Consider the following 15,662-nt stretch of genomic DNA (forward strand, 5'->3'; position numbering starts at 1 on the left):
CATTTTGTTTCTTGTAGTTAAAAGAAATATGAAAGGACAGTGCGAGTATGAGGGATGTCTTATATCCAGGTCCAGTAAGTCATGTAAACCCTTTTGTAGCTCCTGTATTTTAGCTTCCTGGCATTTGTAATGATCATGTCATGAAAGCAGTTCACACCTTATCGCACATGTACCAAGTGTAAAGCAATCTACTTCTCTGGGTATTAATAAATAGTGTCACCTATTCTGAACTTGATTGATTGACCCTGACTCACCTGTAATTACAACAGGAACTAATTTACAGAGCAGATCATGGACTTTTCTCCTGTACCTGTGTCATCAGGTGGGTGTGCCTTGTACTATTACTTGGTGCAACCCAGGGAGCATGCGACCAAACTGCTAGACTGATTCACTGGGCAGGTGAAAGAAGGAAAACCTGGGGAGAATAGCACAAGGTATGTCTGAACCTACATGGCAAATCCATGGACCAAGACGTTTTAGATTTATGTTTAAGTTATATTATATTATTATTATATATCACTGGGTATGTATGCTGGCTCCTCTACATTCATATGTAAAGTCAGCCATCCTCCTAAATCATCAGTTAGGCACTTCTTTTCTGTTGAGGATTTTTAAACTATGGGTCACATCTGATTGGTTACAATCAGTTTTTAATCCTCCTCTGTGGGGTGGGTTCAGAAACATCTGTGGGCAGCATATTGCATTTTTCACAGTTTTTTTTATGAAGGGTGTCTGCTAAAACAGACCCACCACATGAAAATGTATACATGACAAGTGATTTAGTTGTTTTTTTTTGGGAGGGGGGGGGTGGATCAGTGTTCTTTTTATCAAGATGCAGCATCCTCTAGGTATATATTTTTTGCATTTTTTTCTCTGTGGGTTCTCAATAAGACTTCAAAAATCTATAAAATGTTTGAACAAAAAGACACAAAGACACAATTTAATGTTACTAAAAATGACATAGAAAAACACTACACAATGCTGGAGGCTCTTCCATGTGTTTTACACTGCCACCCAAACCTCAACTCAGCCTTAGCTATCTAGCAGCCGCCCATGTAAATGGAAAAACGGAAAAACGCTAATTAAGATTGGGACCCGATCATGACAATTCTTCACTCATGTTAAAAAAAATGCGGCGTACGGCCAAACGTAGAAAAGCATATGGTCATGTGAATGAGGCCTTAGGCTGCTTTCAAACGAGCATTGTTGCTCCATATTAGGTCCATGTTGAGGGGACCATAATACAGAGCTAAGGTAAATCTATAGGGGTAATCATATGGCCATATTTTTAGGGTAGTTTTTCGAGAATGCAGCACAATCTGTTTTTTGCATACTTGCCTTAAAATTTGTATTGTTTTCTATTGGACAAATACTGATCTTGTATTTGACCAATAGAAAATAATAAAAATACAGAGGAAAATATAGATGAAATAGCATATGGATGTGATATCTTCTGAAACATATCTGTATTATGGACACATTTTTGTACGCTCGTCTTAAACCAGCCTTAGGCCACCTTCACATGACACTTGGGGTCAGTAATTTGCATCAGTAAATGTGAGCAAAAACCAAGAATGGAACCTGCTTAGAAAGGTCTAATGGAAAGCTTTGTGGCTTTTCTGTTTGTTGGACCCACTCCTGGTTTTGGCTCACAATTACTGGTGCATGAAAGCAGCCTTAGTGTCATTGTGAAAACACAGGTCTACCTCTCCCACCAGTAAGTGGGGAAGCACTTTGTGAATTTGCTGTGCAATCCCTTGTAGTCCTTGACTGGACTTTAGAGGGGTTTTCCAGGACTATGGTATTGGCGATCTTATCCAACACGGTAAACGTCATCAGAAAAAAATACACAATGCCAGAATTACCCTTTTTTGCTTACCCTGTCTCTAAAAGAAAATGTAATTAAAAAATTGATTAAAAAAATCATATGCACTCCAAAATGGTACCAATAGAAACTACAGTGCGCCCTGCAATAAACGAGCCCTCACACAGCTGTATCAACAGAAAAATTTAAAAGTTACGCTGGCAGAAAATATTTTTTTCGCAAATGTTTTATTTTTTTTTAACTTAATACGGAAAAAAAAAACTATATAAATTTGGTATAGTCGACATGACACTGAGGATTTATTCACAGGAGCGTATATCGGCTACCGTTTTCACGGCCAGCCGATATTTGCTACCATCTGAGCTGTCTTCCCCCTTCCCTCCTCCTTACCAGCTCTCTGCCTCTCTCCTCCCCACTGGCTCTTTGCAATGGGAGGGGGCGGGGGCGGAATTTAGATCCATGTGTATGACCTCATTCAAATGAATGGGGTTCATATTTGTGTGAGATTTGTGCGTCTCACAGCACACAAATCTCGCCTTATTTTTTAGCCGTGTGAAACTGGCCTAAATTATCCTAAAACTAACAGACTGTTGTCAGTCATACTTCCTCCAGCTAAATCCCATACACTTTTTTAAAAAATGGCAAGTTGGTTTAAAAATCAAAAAAAGTTTTAAAAAGTTTGTGGAAAATAGCAATGCAGAAAAATTTGTATTTTTTTTAATTTTGGTAGATGCGGACCTCATTAAATTTAGAAATAGAATTATATTTATCACATTCGAAAAATGTTGTCACTGTCTGATATTCATTTCATGGACTATATGGGTCTTCTAGTAATACGCTGCTCTGTTTGTGCTTGTACATGTAAGGTTAGGTTGACATAACCACTTCCTTAACGCGCTTCTAAAATTGTGATTCTGGATGTAACCATGATGCGTTTTTGCTTAAAAGATGTATTGCTTCTATGGCCGCCTGCAGATGGCTGGGTCGGATCCGGCTGCGAGAATTCTCACAGCGGGAGCCGACCCGAGCGTCTGCAGAGAGCAGCGCGTCACTCACCTGCGAGCCCCGCACAGAAATAGAGCATGCCGCGATTTGTTTGCCACGCGAGATTTCGCGCCGGCAAATCACGGCCGTCTGCATAGGATTGCGCTTGTTAAGGCAATCCTATGGCAGCTTCCAGGGGCGGAAATTACGCGGGAAATCCCGCCGCGGAATTTCCGCCCGTCTGCAGGCGGCCTATGTACTTGCAATTTTCCTGCATGTTTTTCAGGCGCATGAAAATTTACAAGTGTCCAGTAGATTTCAGTGGTAAAAATCACATCCTACTCGCATGCAAATCGCATGACATACGAGGGCGAATCAAGATCCCACAAGAAATAAGAGGCGATTCCTTACAAGGAATCACCCACAAATAAGACATGCAGCGATTTTTCAATTTCGCAGCATCGCTGCAAGTGAAAACTCACTCATATGCAGAAACACATTGAAATCAATGTGATATTAACACTAATATGTTCCATCCAAATCGCTATCGGACAGAACTCGTGCATGAAACTCACCAGTATGCGATGTCCCAGTGGATGTGTTAAAACCACCTCGTATCACTTCTGGGAAGTAGTGATGCTAGACGTCAAGGGAGAGGATCGTGGAGTGTTTCCCATTGTTTTCAATGGGAAATGTCGCATCGCACTTGCGTGCACCTCGCACGCTATGCAAAGCTTTGCCGGCTTATTGACAACAATGGGCGTTCTGAGGGAACACCCAAGGATGGGATATGTCACGATTTTTTCCCGCACCGCAATGAGGTTCTTATTCGTGCAAGAGTTGTGCGTCTCACAACACACAAATCTCTGCCGATTTTCACGGCCCTGTGAAAGCTGCCTAACTGTGTGTGAAATCACCCTGAGGTCAGTTTCAGGTGACCTGAGGCGCAATTACCCTCGCTGGTACGGAGCGTAGTTGCGCCTGAATGAGGGAAATTTCTTCCCCTCTCCCGAGCCGTTCAAACTCAACGCCATAGCGCAGGAGTTAGGAAAAAAAATGGTAAGATAGGTACTGCCCGATAGTGCATGTCCTATCTTTTCTCAACCGTAGTACTAACGGCCCAGGAAAGGGCTAGTGAAAACGAAACCACTCTAATCCATTGAAGTCAGTGGTTTCGTTTTGTCCCGTTATGCGTCCGTGATTATTTTATGGGATACGTGTGATCTCGTAGTGCAAATATTTTTCTGGCCACTCCTATTAGTTTATCCATACTTACAAAGTTTTTGTGCTTTAATGTATGTATAGAATGTAAATGGTGTTACCGTATGATTAGTAATATTAATGTGTTTGTTTGAGTCATTAGTCATGCAATAAACATCACTCTTCTCCCTCACATACTTAAGGCAACTGATTATTACTGGGTATTATGATTGCGGGTGGAGACCTTCATGTCAATAAATGCATATTAGCAGCTCTAACCACTGCAATTACCTCTTCTGACTAATAGAAATGCCAATAGTATTTATCATTAAACGCATTGATGAGCCTATATACAGTAGATACAAGATCAAATATTGAAAATACCCAAACCAGCATATCTGCATTCTCTTACTGAATTGCATTCTGAAATAAGATAGAAACCGGATTAATGAGAGAGGAATGCAGTGATAGTTCAATCAATTGGCTTAGTCACAGTAGTATAGGGGTCCAACTATTGTACTGTTTGGATCTTAGATGGAAAAATCTTTTTATGCATTAATTTCTTGGCCTCTGTTGACTCATAAATTAGTCAGACATATTCCAGAGGATCCCTAAATACTAGCTCTTTACTACATTGACAGTGCTTAACGTGTATCCTGCATCCCCCTCCCGCAGGCTGCATCTATGTATTTTAATTCTATCTGAACTGGTGGGAAAAAACTGTTGCTATGTTATGTTTCATATACTGAACATAAAGAAAAGAGCAGATTCTGCTCTCTGCCTTTAAGGGCTCTTTCACACGAGTGCATAAACTGCACGTTTTTAAAGCCGACCGATATACGCGACCATCTGAGGCATTGGTCTCCAATACATCAGTTCAAAAGGGTGAATATACAGCGCGTAAATACGTTAGACCATGAAAAATGGAACATACACGACTGAAATACGCGCCAACACATGTGTGCTGGGCAAAAAGATAGTTCTGGAACTATTTTTTGCCCAATATACGGCGGCGGCTATGAGAGATGGACAAAGAAAAGGAGGGGAAGGCATTTTAGTAGCATCCAATGCTGCGAAAAGCATACAGGTGCTTCTATATAGGCATTGGAAGGCACCACGAGGATTTTGGCAGAGCGAGGGTTTTGCGAGGTGCAACGCATATTTTTTTGCTAAAAAACGTTGGGCCTGGTCGTGTAAATGGTCGAGAAAATGCTGGCCGTGAGTGCGAAAAAACATCCATTCATGCAATTTTATGGCGCGCTCGAGAAAACGTAAAAACACATACGGCCGCGTGAAAGCGCCCTAACACACATGTATGACAGGCGTGTTAATTGTTTCCAACAAAACAGTTGTGAATGTAGCTGTGAAAAATAATGCATGGCGTAACTCAGGCCCAGTACAAGATTAGTAATGCAATGTATTTTCAGAGTTAGGTGTCACACAGGTGTATTATAATTGCGTGTTGCACGCAACTTGTGATGCTAGTTAGCCCATTGACTTGTATTGGGCCACTCACACCTGCGTTTTTTATGCACAAAAAAATTTGCAGGATGTTCTATCTTGGCTTGTATTATGCATGCATACACGCAAAGATAGTTCATGGCGATTGGCGGCACACAGTAGGTGTACATGTTATTGCGTTCTTGCTACACGAGAGATACACAATGATGTGAGCCTGGCCTTACTCAACTTTTCATGTAGAAACAACCTATAAATAACCTTAAAACAAAAGTGGACACAACCTTCAAGGTGTGATAACAATTGACAACATTACATATTAAGTAGGGTAAATGTGATAAAGCAACTGAAGTGGAAAAGATTTAAATTAAAATGATTTGGATGTCACAGCTCCTGTACGTGTTCCAAAATAGTCCGATTTGGCTTCCTCAGAGGCCATTCTATAAAGCAACACACATGAGCTTATGTGGAAAGGGCGTACTGCTAGAATTAGATTTCAAAGCTTGCAGAGGAAAAGGATGATGGGGGTCTGGGATTTCCAAACCCAGCTAGATATTTTCTGACAGCCTAGTTATAACATTTTAGAGGATGGGGCTTGGAGGAACATGGCTCCATTAGAGATGTGTTGCAGCAGTTCCTTGGGTCAGAGGCTTTACTAGAAGCACTCAAAGCCCATAAGTTTAAAATGCATAGTTGACAATGACAGACTACATATTTGATGCAGAAGGTGTGGTGGAAAGTGAGAACCTTGGTTAATGTGTTGGGGTTTTACAATACACGTCAATCTGGGATACACAATATCTGTCAATCTTGGCTAGTCTGGAGAGCTTTGGCAGGTGGAAATATAAAGGTATTCGTTGTATTCCACAAATATTCGCCAATTGGCTACTTAAAACAATTTTCTGTACTATAATGTGAGTTTGATTTACCGACCAGCTACGTATGAATACGTACAATTGCGTCATGTGTTTCAAAAAGAGTTGGCGAATACAGGAGAATGGGCCTGCGGGTAACGCACCATTCAATAGCTGAAATAGTGGCTTTGGTGGGAAGCTCAGCTGGTCTTATCTCTGAACTATATAAAACATTTGCTAATGAAAGAGCTAGAAAAATTGCCTACCTATACCAAAGAAAAATGAGAAAGAGACTTGGGCCCCATAGAGTATCATCTATGACAAGATATTATGGCTACGACCCCTAAATTGATGATTAGTGAATCACATCGGCTATCACAGGTATACCTGCTTCATAGGGTTTACAAAACGCTATCCTTTGTTATTACGACCTAGCAGGGACGGAATCTGTGATTTGAGATGCTGGACTTTAAGGCAAGAAGCCAAAAGCTTCACAGATTTATTATTTTGAGTAATACCATAGTGGACCTTGATTCTTTCCTCTCATAATTTTGAATTAAGTTGCTTTGAAGTTTATCTATATTGAAGGAGCTCTTCCACAAGTTGTCTGCCGTCAGGGCTCTTATCTGCTTTCAGTTCTTTTGTTCTCCAGTGGAAAACAATGCTATCAGCACTACCCCGGAGAGCTGCAGATAAGGCTGAATGACCATTTTTTGGTTGCCTGAATTTGACGATCAGTGCACGAATTTAACGAAAAGTGCACGATGGACGTGCGTTTAGACGCAACAATTATCGCTCAAACTATCACTTTTTAGCGATTTTTGAGCAATCATCGCTCCGTGTAAATGGGCCTTTAGTCGGTAGGGAGACATTTAAATTCCATTGTTGTAGAAGGTTAATCCAGTCATCCAATGATGTAACCACAAAAATGTTGCTGTAGGTAAAAAGATGTACAGGAAAACCCCACTTATGTGCAATTTTGTTATCTCAAAGTGTTGTAGTGAAGCAGTTGTCGTCTCTGAGCCACAGTTGCTGCAGATAGGTCTGTGAATAGAGACCACACATGGTATGGTATGCGTAGCAAGTCTAGCTTCCTGGCCACCTCCCATTGCTTCTCTTTTACATGGAAGCAGTGGATATGCACCAAAACGTCTCTTAGCATGCTCTGACAGATGTTTAGGACGGGGAAGTCTATGTGCCCCGTCTATAATAAAATATTGCATTAGCTCTACAGCAGACATTATTTCAGGGATCCCTCAGAACTTAACATTATTGCGGCGTGACCTGTCCTCAAAATCCACCACCTTGTTTCTAAGTCAGTCAAGTTCTGAATCCAGGGTATAATGTGCATCTATGAGGTTGTTATGCGAAGATGCAAGTTCTACCATTTTAGTCTCTACTTGAGTGATTCTGTTCTCTGCCTCAGTGATAGCCGAGTTGAGGGGTTGGATGAGTTGGGTAAAGTTGGACTGGAGAGAAATTAGCATAACTTTCATGGAGGCACCATTAACAGGAATATCATCAAAAATGTCCATCACGGTGGGCGATGCAGCTTTAATAAATCATTCACCCCTGCACTGGGTCGTCCCTCCAGATATTCCAACTTCTATCTCTGCTTTGTTGGACTAGCATAGGGAGAAGAGGCCATGTCTGCCATATGGCTGGGAAGATGATGATGACTGTGTTGTTGTGGGGGCTCCTGCCTGTCTTTCACAGGACTTTGTGAACAAACTAGCATGGCGTGAATGCGAAGCCCCAGCTCCTAAGCAATGTGTAAACCACGCTGCTGACATGCAGGGATTATGCGCGTCAACAGGCTGCCACTAGCTCCGTGGAGCAGCCTGTTCACACATTCATGGTGTGGGCCGATTGCTTCCACGGTTCCCAGAGGAGCCTATGGTAAGCACCCCGTGCAGCACGCACCATGGAGTTAACAGGCGAGTCAGCACTCGCTGGCTGTTTTTTTTTAAAAGCACAGATTCTGTGCTTGTAAAAAGGGTCCCTGTGAGCACTTCCACAGCAACCTGTTGGTTGCTATAGAAGCGTGGTTTACACACTGCTGTAGCAGCGTGTAAAAGATGCTCATCTGACCGAGCCCTTAGAAGGGGTTGCCTTCTCTAATCCTTGACAATAACCTGGCATTACCAGCAGAAGATGCATGCAGCCTTAAGGACTCCTGTCCACGGACGATCTTGCATTACGTTACTTGTGCCGATGATCCAGCCACGAGTAACGCAGTGCACGCTTTCTATAGCGTTGCTATGGAAAGCACAGTCCCCCTGTCCATGAGCGGAGAATCATAGCGATTCTCCGTTAACGGGACTCAAATCGTGGCATGCCGCGATTTGCTGCGATTCTCCATATCTGTCAGATAAGCTAACAGCAGAGAACTGTCAGTTCTCTCCCCTGCTCCCCAGCAGCGGAATATTGCTAGTGATATTCCGCCTCACCCGTGGACAGGGAGTCTAAGGGCTTTTACCCACTAGCGTTTTTAACACTGGGATATCGCTGTGTTTTTTTCAATGGGACTTTCTAATGTTAAAATCGCATTGCACAAAAATCGCAAGTTTGTGCTTTTGTGATTTTTGTACGATGCGATTTTAACATCAGAAAGTCCCATTGAAAAAAACGCAGCAATATGGCAGCGTTAAAAAAAGGCTGGTGGGTAAAAGCCCTTAATGGTGCATATAGAAATAGGTTGTCTAGATGGAACAACCCTTTATCTCTGCCTGGTAAAATAAACCCTGAATAATGACTTTTTACATTGTAATGTGGTTGTTAGATGCTGCATCTTTCATTGTAAGCCAGCTGATTATTTATGTCCTCATCTAATTTGCATACCTATAAATAGTAATTCCAGTTTAAAAATAGAAATCTTGATAGTAGTAAGCAGATAAAAGCTACACTTTGCCCTTCTTCTCGCCACATGCACATCATTTTATGTAATTACTACAGCAGTATTTAAAGGCATTATCCAGGACTTTACAATTGAAAGTCTATCCTTATGGCCCTTTTACATGGTCCGACAGTCGGCTAAACGACTGCATCAGCGCTGAAGTCATTAGCTTTCATGCAGAGTGTTTAGACTGACAGACTTCGGCGCTGGATTGCAAACTTCTTGCTGGCGTCTCGCTCAGTGCTTCAGCTTTTATGTGAAGCGATGACAGGTAGCGTTTGGATGGAACAAGAAGCCCACAATCCAGTGATAATTTTTATGTGGATTGAAAGTCAGCGAGCGATAACAACTAGCAAATAAATAGTGAGCGATTTTATTTTTTTTTTGCACTGCACAATTATCGCTCAAATTAGTTTGTTTGAAATCGTTACGTGTAAATGGACCTCTAGCATAGGCCAACAATATTAGATCATTGGAGATCCAACTCCTAGCATCCCATCTTATCACCTGCTTGGAGGGCCGAGTCATTGTTTAGCAGGTGCAGTATGTACTTTTCGTGGCAGCTGTGCCTGATATTACAGTTTACTGCACAGCTATCCCATTGTAATGAATGGAACAAAGGGTGATTTTACAACCACAACTATCTCCCGAAATAGAGAGACCCTCCCAGCAAAGTGGTTGACTAGTTGTTGAATGATTAACTGTTTACACCAGGCCAGTATTCATCTGCTGAAATGAAACAATTAGCGACTGGCAAACAAATTCTCTCTTGATACCTTATCAGCCGCCGTGTTTGCATGGAACAAATATCCCTGATCTATCAAGCAATTGTTTGGAGAATAATTGTTCCTTGTAAAGCTACCCTAATGGGCCATTTACACGTAACGATTAGTGCTTAAAATGTGTTAAAACGAACAAATTTGAGCGATAATCGTGCAGTGTTAATGCAAAAAAAATGCATACTATCTGTTGACAAGTCATTATTGCTAACTTTTAGGGTGCGTTCACACGAGCGTGTTTTTGTGCGTACTTATGTGCGTACATATATCCGCACCTAGGTACAAGCAAAAACACATGTGAACACAGCTCCGTGCTTGTTGTCAATGGAGCCGCGGCTGCTGCCGGCGGCTCCATTGAAAACAATGCTCTGCCGGCCTCCTGCATTCTTTTTCAGGGAAGCTGTCCCCGACTCTGCACTGCTCTTTTGAGCTATCAGCTGCCGGGGATTTAAAATCCCCACCTGCTGGTTGCTCTAATTGTGATTGGCTGAGCGCTTCAGCCCCGGCAGCTGTCATTCATTCGCGGAGAGCTGCCTGTGATTGGCTGAGCACCTCAGCCAATCACATTCAGCTCTTTCAGCAGGTGGGGATTTTAAATCCCCGCCTGCTGATAGATCAGCACCACAGTGCAGGAGACAGCAGGAGAAGACACTGCTGAGCCTCGGCAGCTGAAGGGAGGTGAGTATCTATTTTTTTTGTTTTTTAAACCACTTTTACTTGATTTTCAGGGAAGGGCTTATATTTAAATCCCTTCCCTGAAATCAATTGCCGGTAGCAGAATCCTCTACCGCAGCTGACCTGTGACAGCTGCGGTAGAGAATTGAAGAATTCCTCTGCTGCATCTGCCACAGATGTGGCAGATGTAGCAGCAGGGAATTCTTTTAACTAGCAGGGATGAAGGAAACATCTGCCGCATGCAGCAAATGTGTTCATCCCTGCGGGGGACACAGCAGCGGCGGACAGGTAAGTAATTTTTTTTTTTACACCAAAATTTTTCTTTTTCAGGGAAGAGCCTATATGTAAAGCTCTTCCCTGAAAAACAATTCAGGTGTGCCAGCAGACCATTGTCTTCAATGGAGCCGCCGGCAGCAGCAGCGGCTCCATTGATGAGAATGCCTGCATTTTTTTTTTTTTTTTTACAGTAAAATGTTTCTTTTTCAGGGAAGGGCTTATATGTAAAGCCCTTCCCTAAAAAAGAATGCAGGGGTGTCGGCAGACCATTGTTTTCAATGGAGCCGCCGGCAGCAGCCGCAGCTCCATTGAAAAAATTGCGTGCATTCCCTATGGTGCACGCATGTCCTATCTTTGCAGGCACGCACCTGCAAAGTACGGACATGTGCACACACCATAGGGAATGCATTGTTGCAAATAGAAGCGTGTTTTTGTGCGTGCGTATGTACACACAAAAACACGCTTGTGTGAACGCACCCTTAGGGTGCATTCCCACGAAAGTATATCGGCTCGGTTTTCATGCCGAGCCGATATACGTCGTCCTCATGTGCAGGGGGGGGGGGAGGATGGAAGAGCCAGGAGCAGGAACTGAGCTCCCACCCCCTCTCTGCCTCCTCTCCGCCCCTCTGCACTATTTGCAATGAAAGGAGGCAGGACGGGGCAGGGCTAAGTTCTGATAATTAGCCCCGCCTCCTTTCCGCCTCTCCCCATTGCAAATAGTGCAGAGGGGCGGAAAGGAGGCAGAGAGGAGGCGGGAGCTCAATTCCTGCTCCTGGCTCTTCCATCCTCCCGCCCCCTTGCAGATGAGGACAACGCATATCGTCTTGGCGTGAAAACCGAGCCGATATACGTTCGTGGGAATGCAGCTTTAGTCAGCATAAAAACTATCGCTGGTTTATCATTCCTAGAAATACTTCTCGCTCAGCGCTTCATATAGGAGGTGAAGCGCTGAGCGAGAAGCCAGCAAGAGCCCAGCGGAGAAGTCCATCAGTGTAAATGCTCTGTACAAGCACTAACGACTTTAGCAGTGACGTCAGTGCTCATGCAGTCGTTTATCTGACTGTCGTCCCATGTAAAAGGAGCATAACAGTAGGGAGCTGTGTCCGGTAAGCAATGAAGTGGCCCCCTCAAATAACTGATAAACGGATGTGTCAGGAGTCGGACCACTACAGATTTAATATAGATGTCTTATTATAAAAATAGGCCATTAATGTCAAAGTCCTGAATAGTGTATTTAAGCTCTTTGTTCTGGCCAATGCTATGGTATTACATCATACTGCAGAAGCGCTCAAGGCATCACAAGTTGTTGTCTCATCTGGAGACTAAAAAAAAAGTTAAAAAAGGAGCGATGAAGTTTCACCAATTAAAAAAAATATAATAAAAGTAAAAAAAATCCTTTTGCCATATTTATAATTAAATAATCGAAATAATAAAACAAAAATACAAATTTGGTATCGCTGCATCCGTAAATGTCCAATCTATCAAAGTAATGCATTTTTACACCACATGATGAACGTCATCAGAAGAAAAAAAAAGTACGCCAGAAATGCTCTTTTTGGTAACCCTTTATCCAAGAAAAAATGCAATAAAAAGTGATCAAAAAGTTGTATGCATTCCAAAATTGTACCAACACAAACTACAGGACGTCCCGCAAAAAATGAGCCATAGCACAACTATGTCGACAGAAAAATAAAAAAGTTATTGATCTCAGATGATGGAGATCGAAAAAATTATTTAAAAAAATTAAATATCTTTGAAAAAATAAAATAAAAGTAGTACAGCAAGAAAAAAATACATACGTTTGCTATCATAGTAATTGTACTGACCATAGAATAAAGTTATCACGTTATTTTTGTTGCAGTGTATGTGCTATAGAAACAAGACGCACCGAAAGATAGCAACATTTCATTTTTTTTTCCTTGTACTCCAATTAGAATTTTTTAAAAAGTTTTTCAGCGCTTTATATGGTACATTAAATAGCGCCATTGAAACATGCAACTCATCCCGCAAAAAACGAGCCCTCATACAGCGACGTCGATGGATAAATAAAGGAGTTATGATTTTTTAAAAGGAGATAGGAAAAAACAAAAATGGAAAAAAAGGGCTGCGTCATTAAGGGGTTAAAGTAGACACCAGTTTTGATACAGTTATCTAGAAATAAGCTTTTTATTATCAATAGGTGTATAAAATACTGTGGGAGACTATAACTGGCTGAGTTGTAGATGTTACCTAACACTAGATACAAAAGTGATGACCTTGCACTGATTAACACATTTGGCAGAGAATTAGTAAAAAAAAGTTCAGCAGGTCAGAATCCTGCTCAAAGATAGAAGGTGGGGGTGTTGAATGAATCATTTGAGTCTTTGGTTGTATGAATCATGCCATACCAATCGCTGACGGCAGGAGCCAGGAGCCAAAATATGGTTTTGAGCGATTCTTGTTGTGTCTAAATGGGCCTTAAGTGTTGCAGAAGTGCATCATGGTAAATGAAAAATAAAACAGACTTCTAAAAGGGCTCTTTTTATTGAAAAACAATAAAATGTGCCCCATTAATGGTTTTATGGAAAAATTCCATGCTTTTTGCAAAAAGAAAACAAGACCTCATTCAGCTATGTCAGTGACAAAATATCAAGGTTATTAAGCTAAAATAAAAATAGCTGCATATGGAAGGCCCAAAATACAATGTTTCAGTAAGAGCGCCTGCACACGAATGGGTCGGATTCCGGATGCGGTAATCAGCTTTTAAGGCATATTGGTAAACAAAATACGGTAAAGTTATTCTTTACCATAAAACACTGTTATTGGTGAATTTTTCTTTAGATACAAATGCTTTTTAATTCCCTCACTTTTTCTAAGTCTCCTATCTGCCAGTCTTGGCTAATGAAGCAAACATGTTTCTCTTTTGATTGATGTAAAGGGCATGGTAAGTTATAAATTAATATAATGGGAATGAATGTTATTACTGTTGTTTGCGTTCCAATTCTTGAAGTTCAGTAACACAAGTCTATTAGACAATTAATATGCACACACTTATATTTGATTATATAATTAATTTTCCCTCTTTGTTGATTTTCAGTTCCCTTGTTTGTGATATGTGGGCCTGGGCACTATTACCGATTTCCCTGACAATATGGGCCACTGCCGGCATATGGGTGGTGTAAGTTGTCTTGCAATTAATGTGCTCCTTTTTGCCTCCTCTTCCTCCAGACTAGATGTTCTGTATCTTGTAATTCTTCTTAAAGTAAAAGTCCATCCCTAAATACTATTTTTTGGATGGGTTCTAAAATCTGTGGTTATTTCTTCATATATCTTTATAGTGAACTACTTAGACAGAGCTCTAAATCCTGTGTGGTGTAGCTTACTGTATACAAATGATACATTAAGTGCAATAATAACACAGTATGCAGTAGGCTCCAAAGCTCCCCCTAGTGATGACTGCAGATATAAAGCAGTGACAGACAAGTCCACAGCACACTCACCTTTATCATATCCCTCGCAAGATTTAAATGCAGACGCACCACCACAAAGTCCAGGTATCCCTCATGGTCACTTGATCACCAAAGATAGTGGCAGCATCCATCTGGGTGTATAATTATGAAATGTCTTTATCCGGTATAAATGACACATTTCATTTCACCTCGCACCGCTGTCAAAGGCGAATGCTTCACAAAGTCCCCTATGTGCTATGAAGATATATTCAGAAGGTAAATTGGCATAGAACTCCAAGTGACAAAAACTACAAAAGGTGGAAGTTTCCTCAAAGTTTTTTTTTTCTGATTTCTAACAATAATAGAGATTTTCAGAGTGCTTGTAATAAGACCAATTTTAGAGCTTCCTACATTTGGTATCTAGTTCTTCACTTAAGTCTCAAGTGTAGAACTCTGTGCAGAACCTTAGAGTAGTATTTGGACTTCTGCTTGGCCTTCCATTTTGATATAAACACAACTTAAATTCTTAGATCTTCTTCATACTGGTGAGGCTGATATTGAGCTGTGGTTCACAGCCCGATACCGCGCTCCCCACCATGTGAAACCCCCGTGGATGCGAGGCATTTTCATGTGAAAACAGCCTCCCATCACTCTAGGGGTGAAGGGCCACAGCAGAGGATTGCAGAGTTTTCCCATTATTTCCAATGGGGCAGCGCTGTGAGATCTTGCAGCTAGATAGAACATGCTGTGATTTGTTTCTCACATAGCATCGCATCGCAGTCAAAAGCATGGGGTTCATACTTGTGCAAGATTTGTGCGTCAATTTTCTCACAAGTGTGAAGGCGGCCTTACTCTTCTTATTTCAACCCTAAACACTTTCTTTCCCCATCTTTCTTGGCTAAATATTGCCTTGTTTTTGCACAATGATCATGTTTTATTCTGTCTCAGGTATGCAATGTCCGTGGCCAATGGCTCAGTCAATGTGACAGAGGGTTTTCCTTATATCAGGTGATTATATATTTGCTTCCACATTATATTCTGCATCAGGGCTATACATAGAAATCCCAAGGTGAAAGATAACAAAATTCAGAATTGTGCCCTTTCTTTAAAAAAAAAAACAAAAAACACTACCATGAAGAATGAAATTAATCTAATCATCCATTTACTTCTACTGAAGTCCAATAAATAGACCCAATGCTAAAAGCGTATATAATATATACAATATATAACTTTGTTCTTCTTCATGTCTAAGTAAAAAAACTTCAAAAGCACATTCTGCAACTGTAA

The 15,662-nt window shown here is 41.4% G+C and overlaps 1 protein-coding gene across 1 annotated transcript in view; it reads left to right on the forward strand.

The window, feature by feature from the left end:
- Nucleotides 1-389: 389 nt before the first annotated feature.
- TMEM150B (transmembrane protein 150B) overlaps nt 390-15,662 on the forward strand; it is a 33,372-nt gene continuing 18,099 nt past the window's right edge. Inside the window, exons 1-3 of the mRNA XM_066605775.1 lie at nt 390-434; nt 14,024-14,104; nt 15,324-15,383. Of these exons, the coding sequence (XP_066461872.1) occupies nt 14,040-14,104; nt 15,324-15,383 (125 nt within the window). The 5' untranslated portion in view covers nt 390-434; nt 14,024-14,039. The remainder of the gene's footprint in view (nt 435-14,023; nt 14,105-15,323; nt 15,384-15,662) is intronic.

The sequence above is a fragment of the Eleutherodactylus coqui genome, chromosome 6, assembly GCF_035609145.1.
Source record: "Eleutherodactylus coqui strain aEleCoq1 chromosome 6, aEleCoq1.hap1, whole genome shotgun sequence".
Taxonomy (NCBI): domain Eukaryota; kingdom Metazoa; phylum Chordata; class Amphibia; order Anura; family Eleutherodactylidae; genus Eleutherodactylus; species Eleutherodactylus coqui.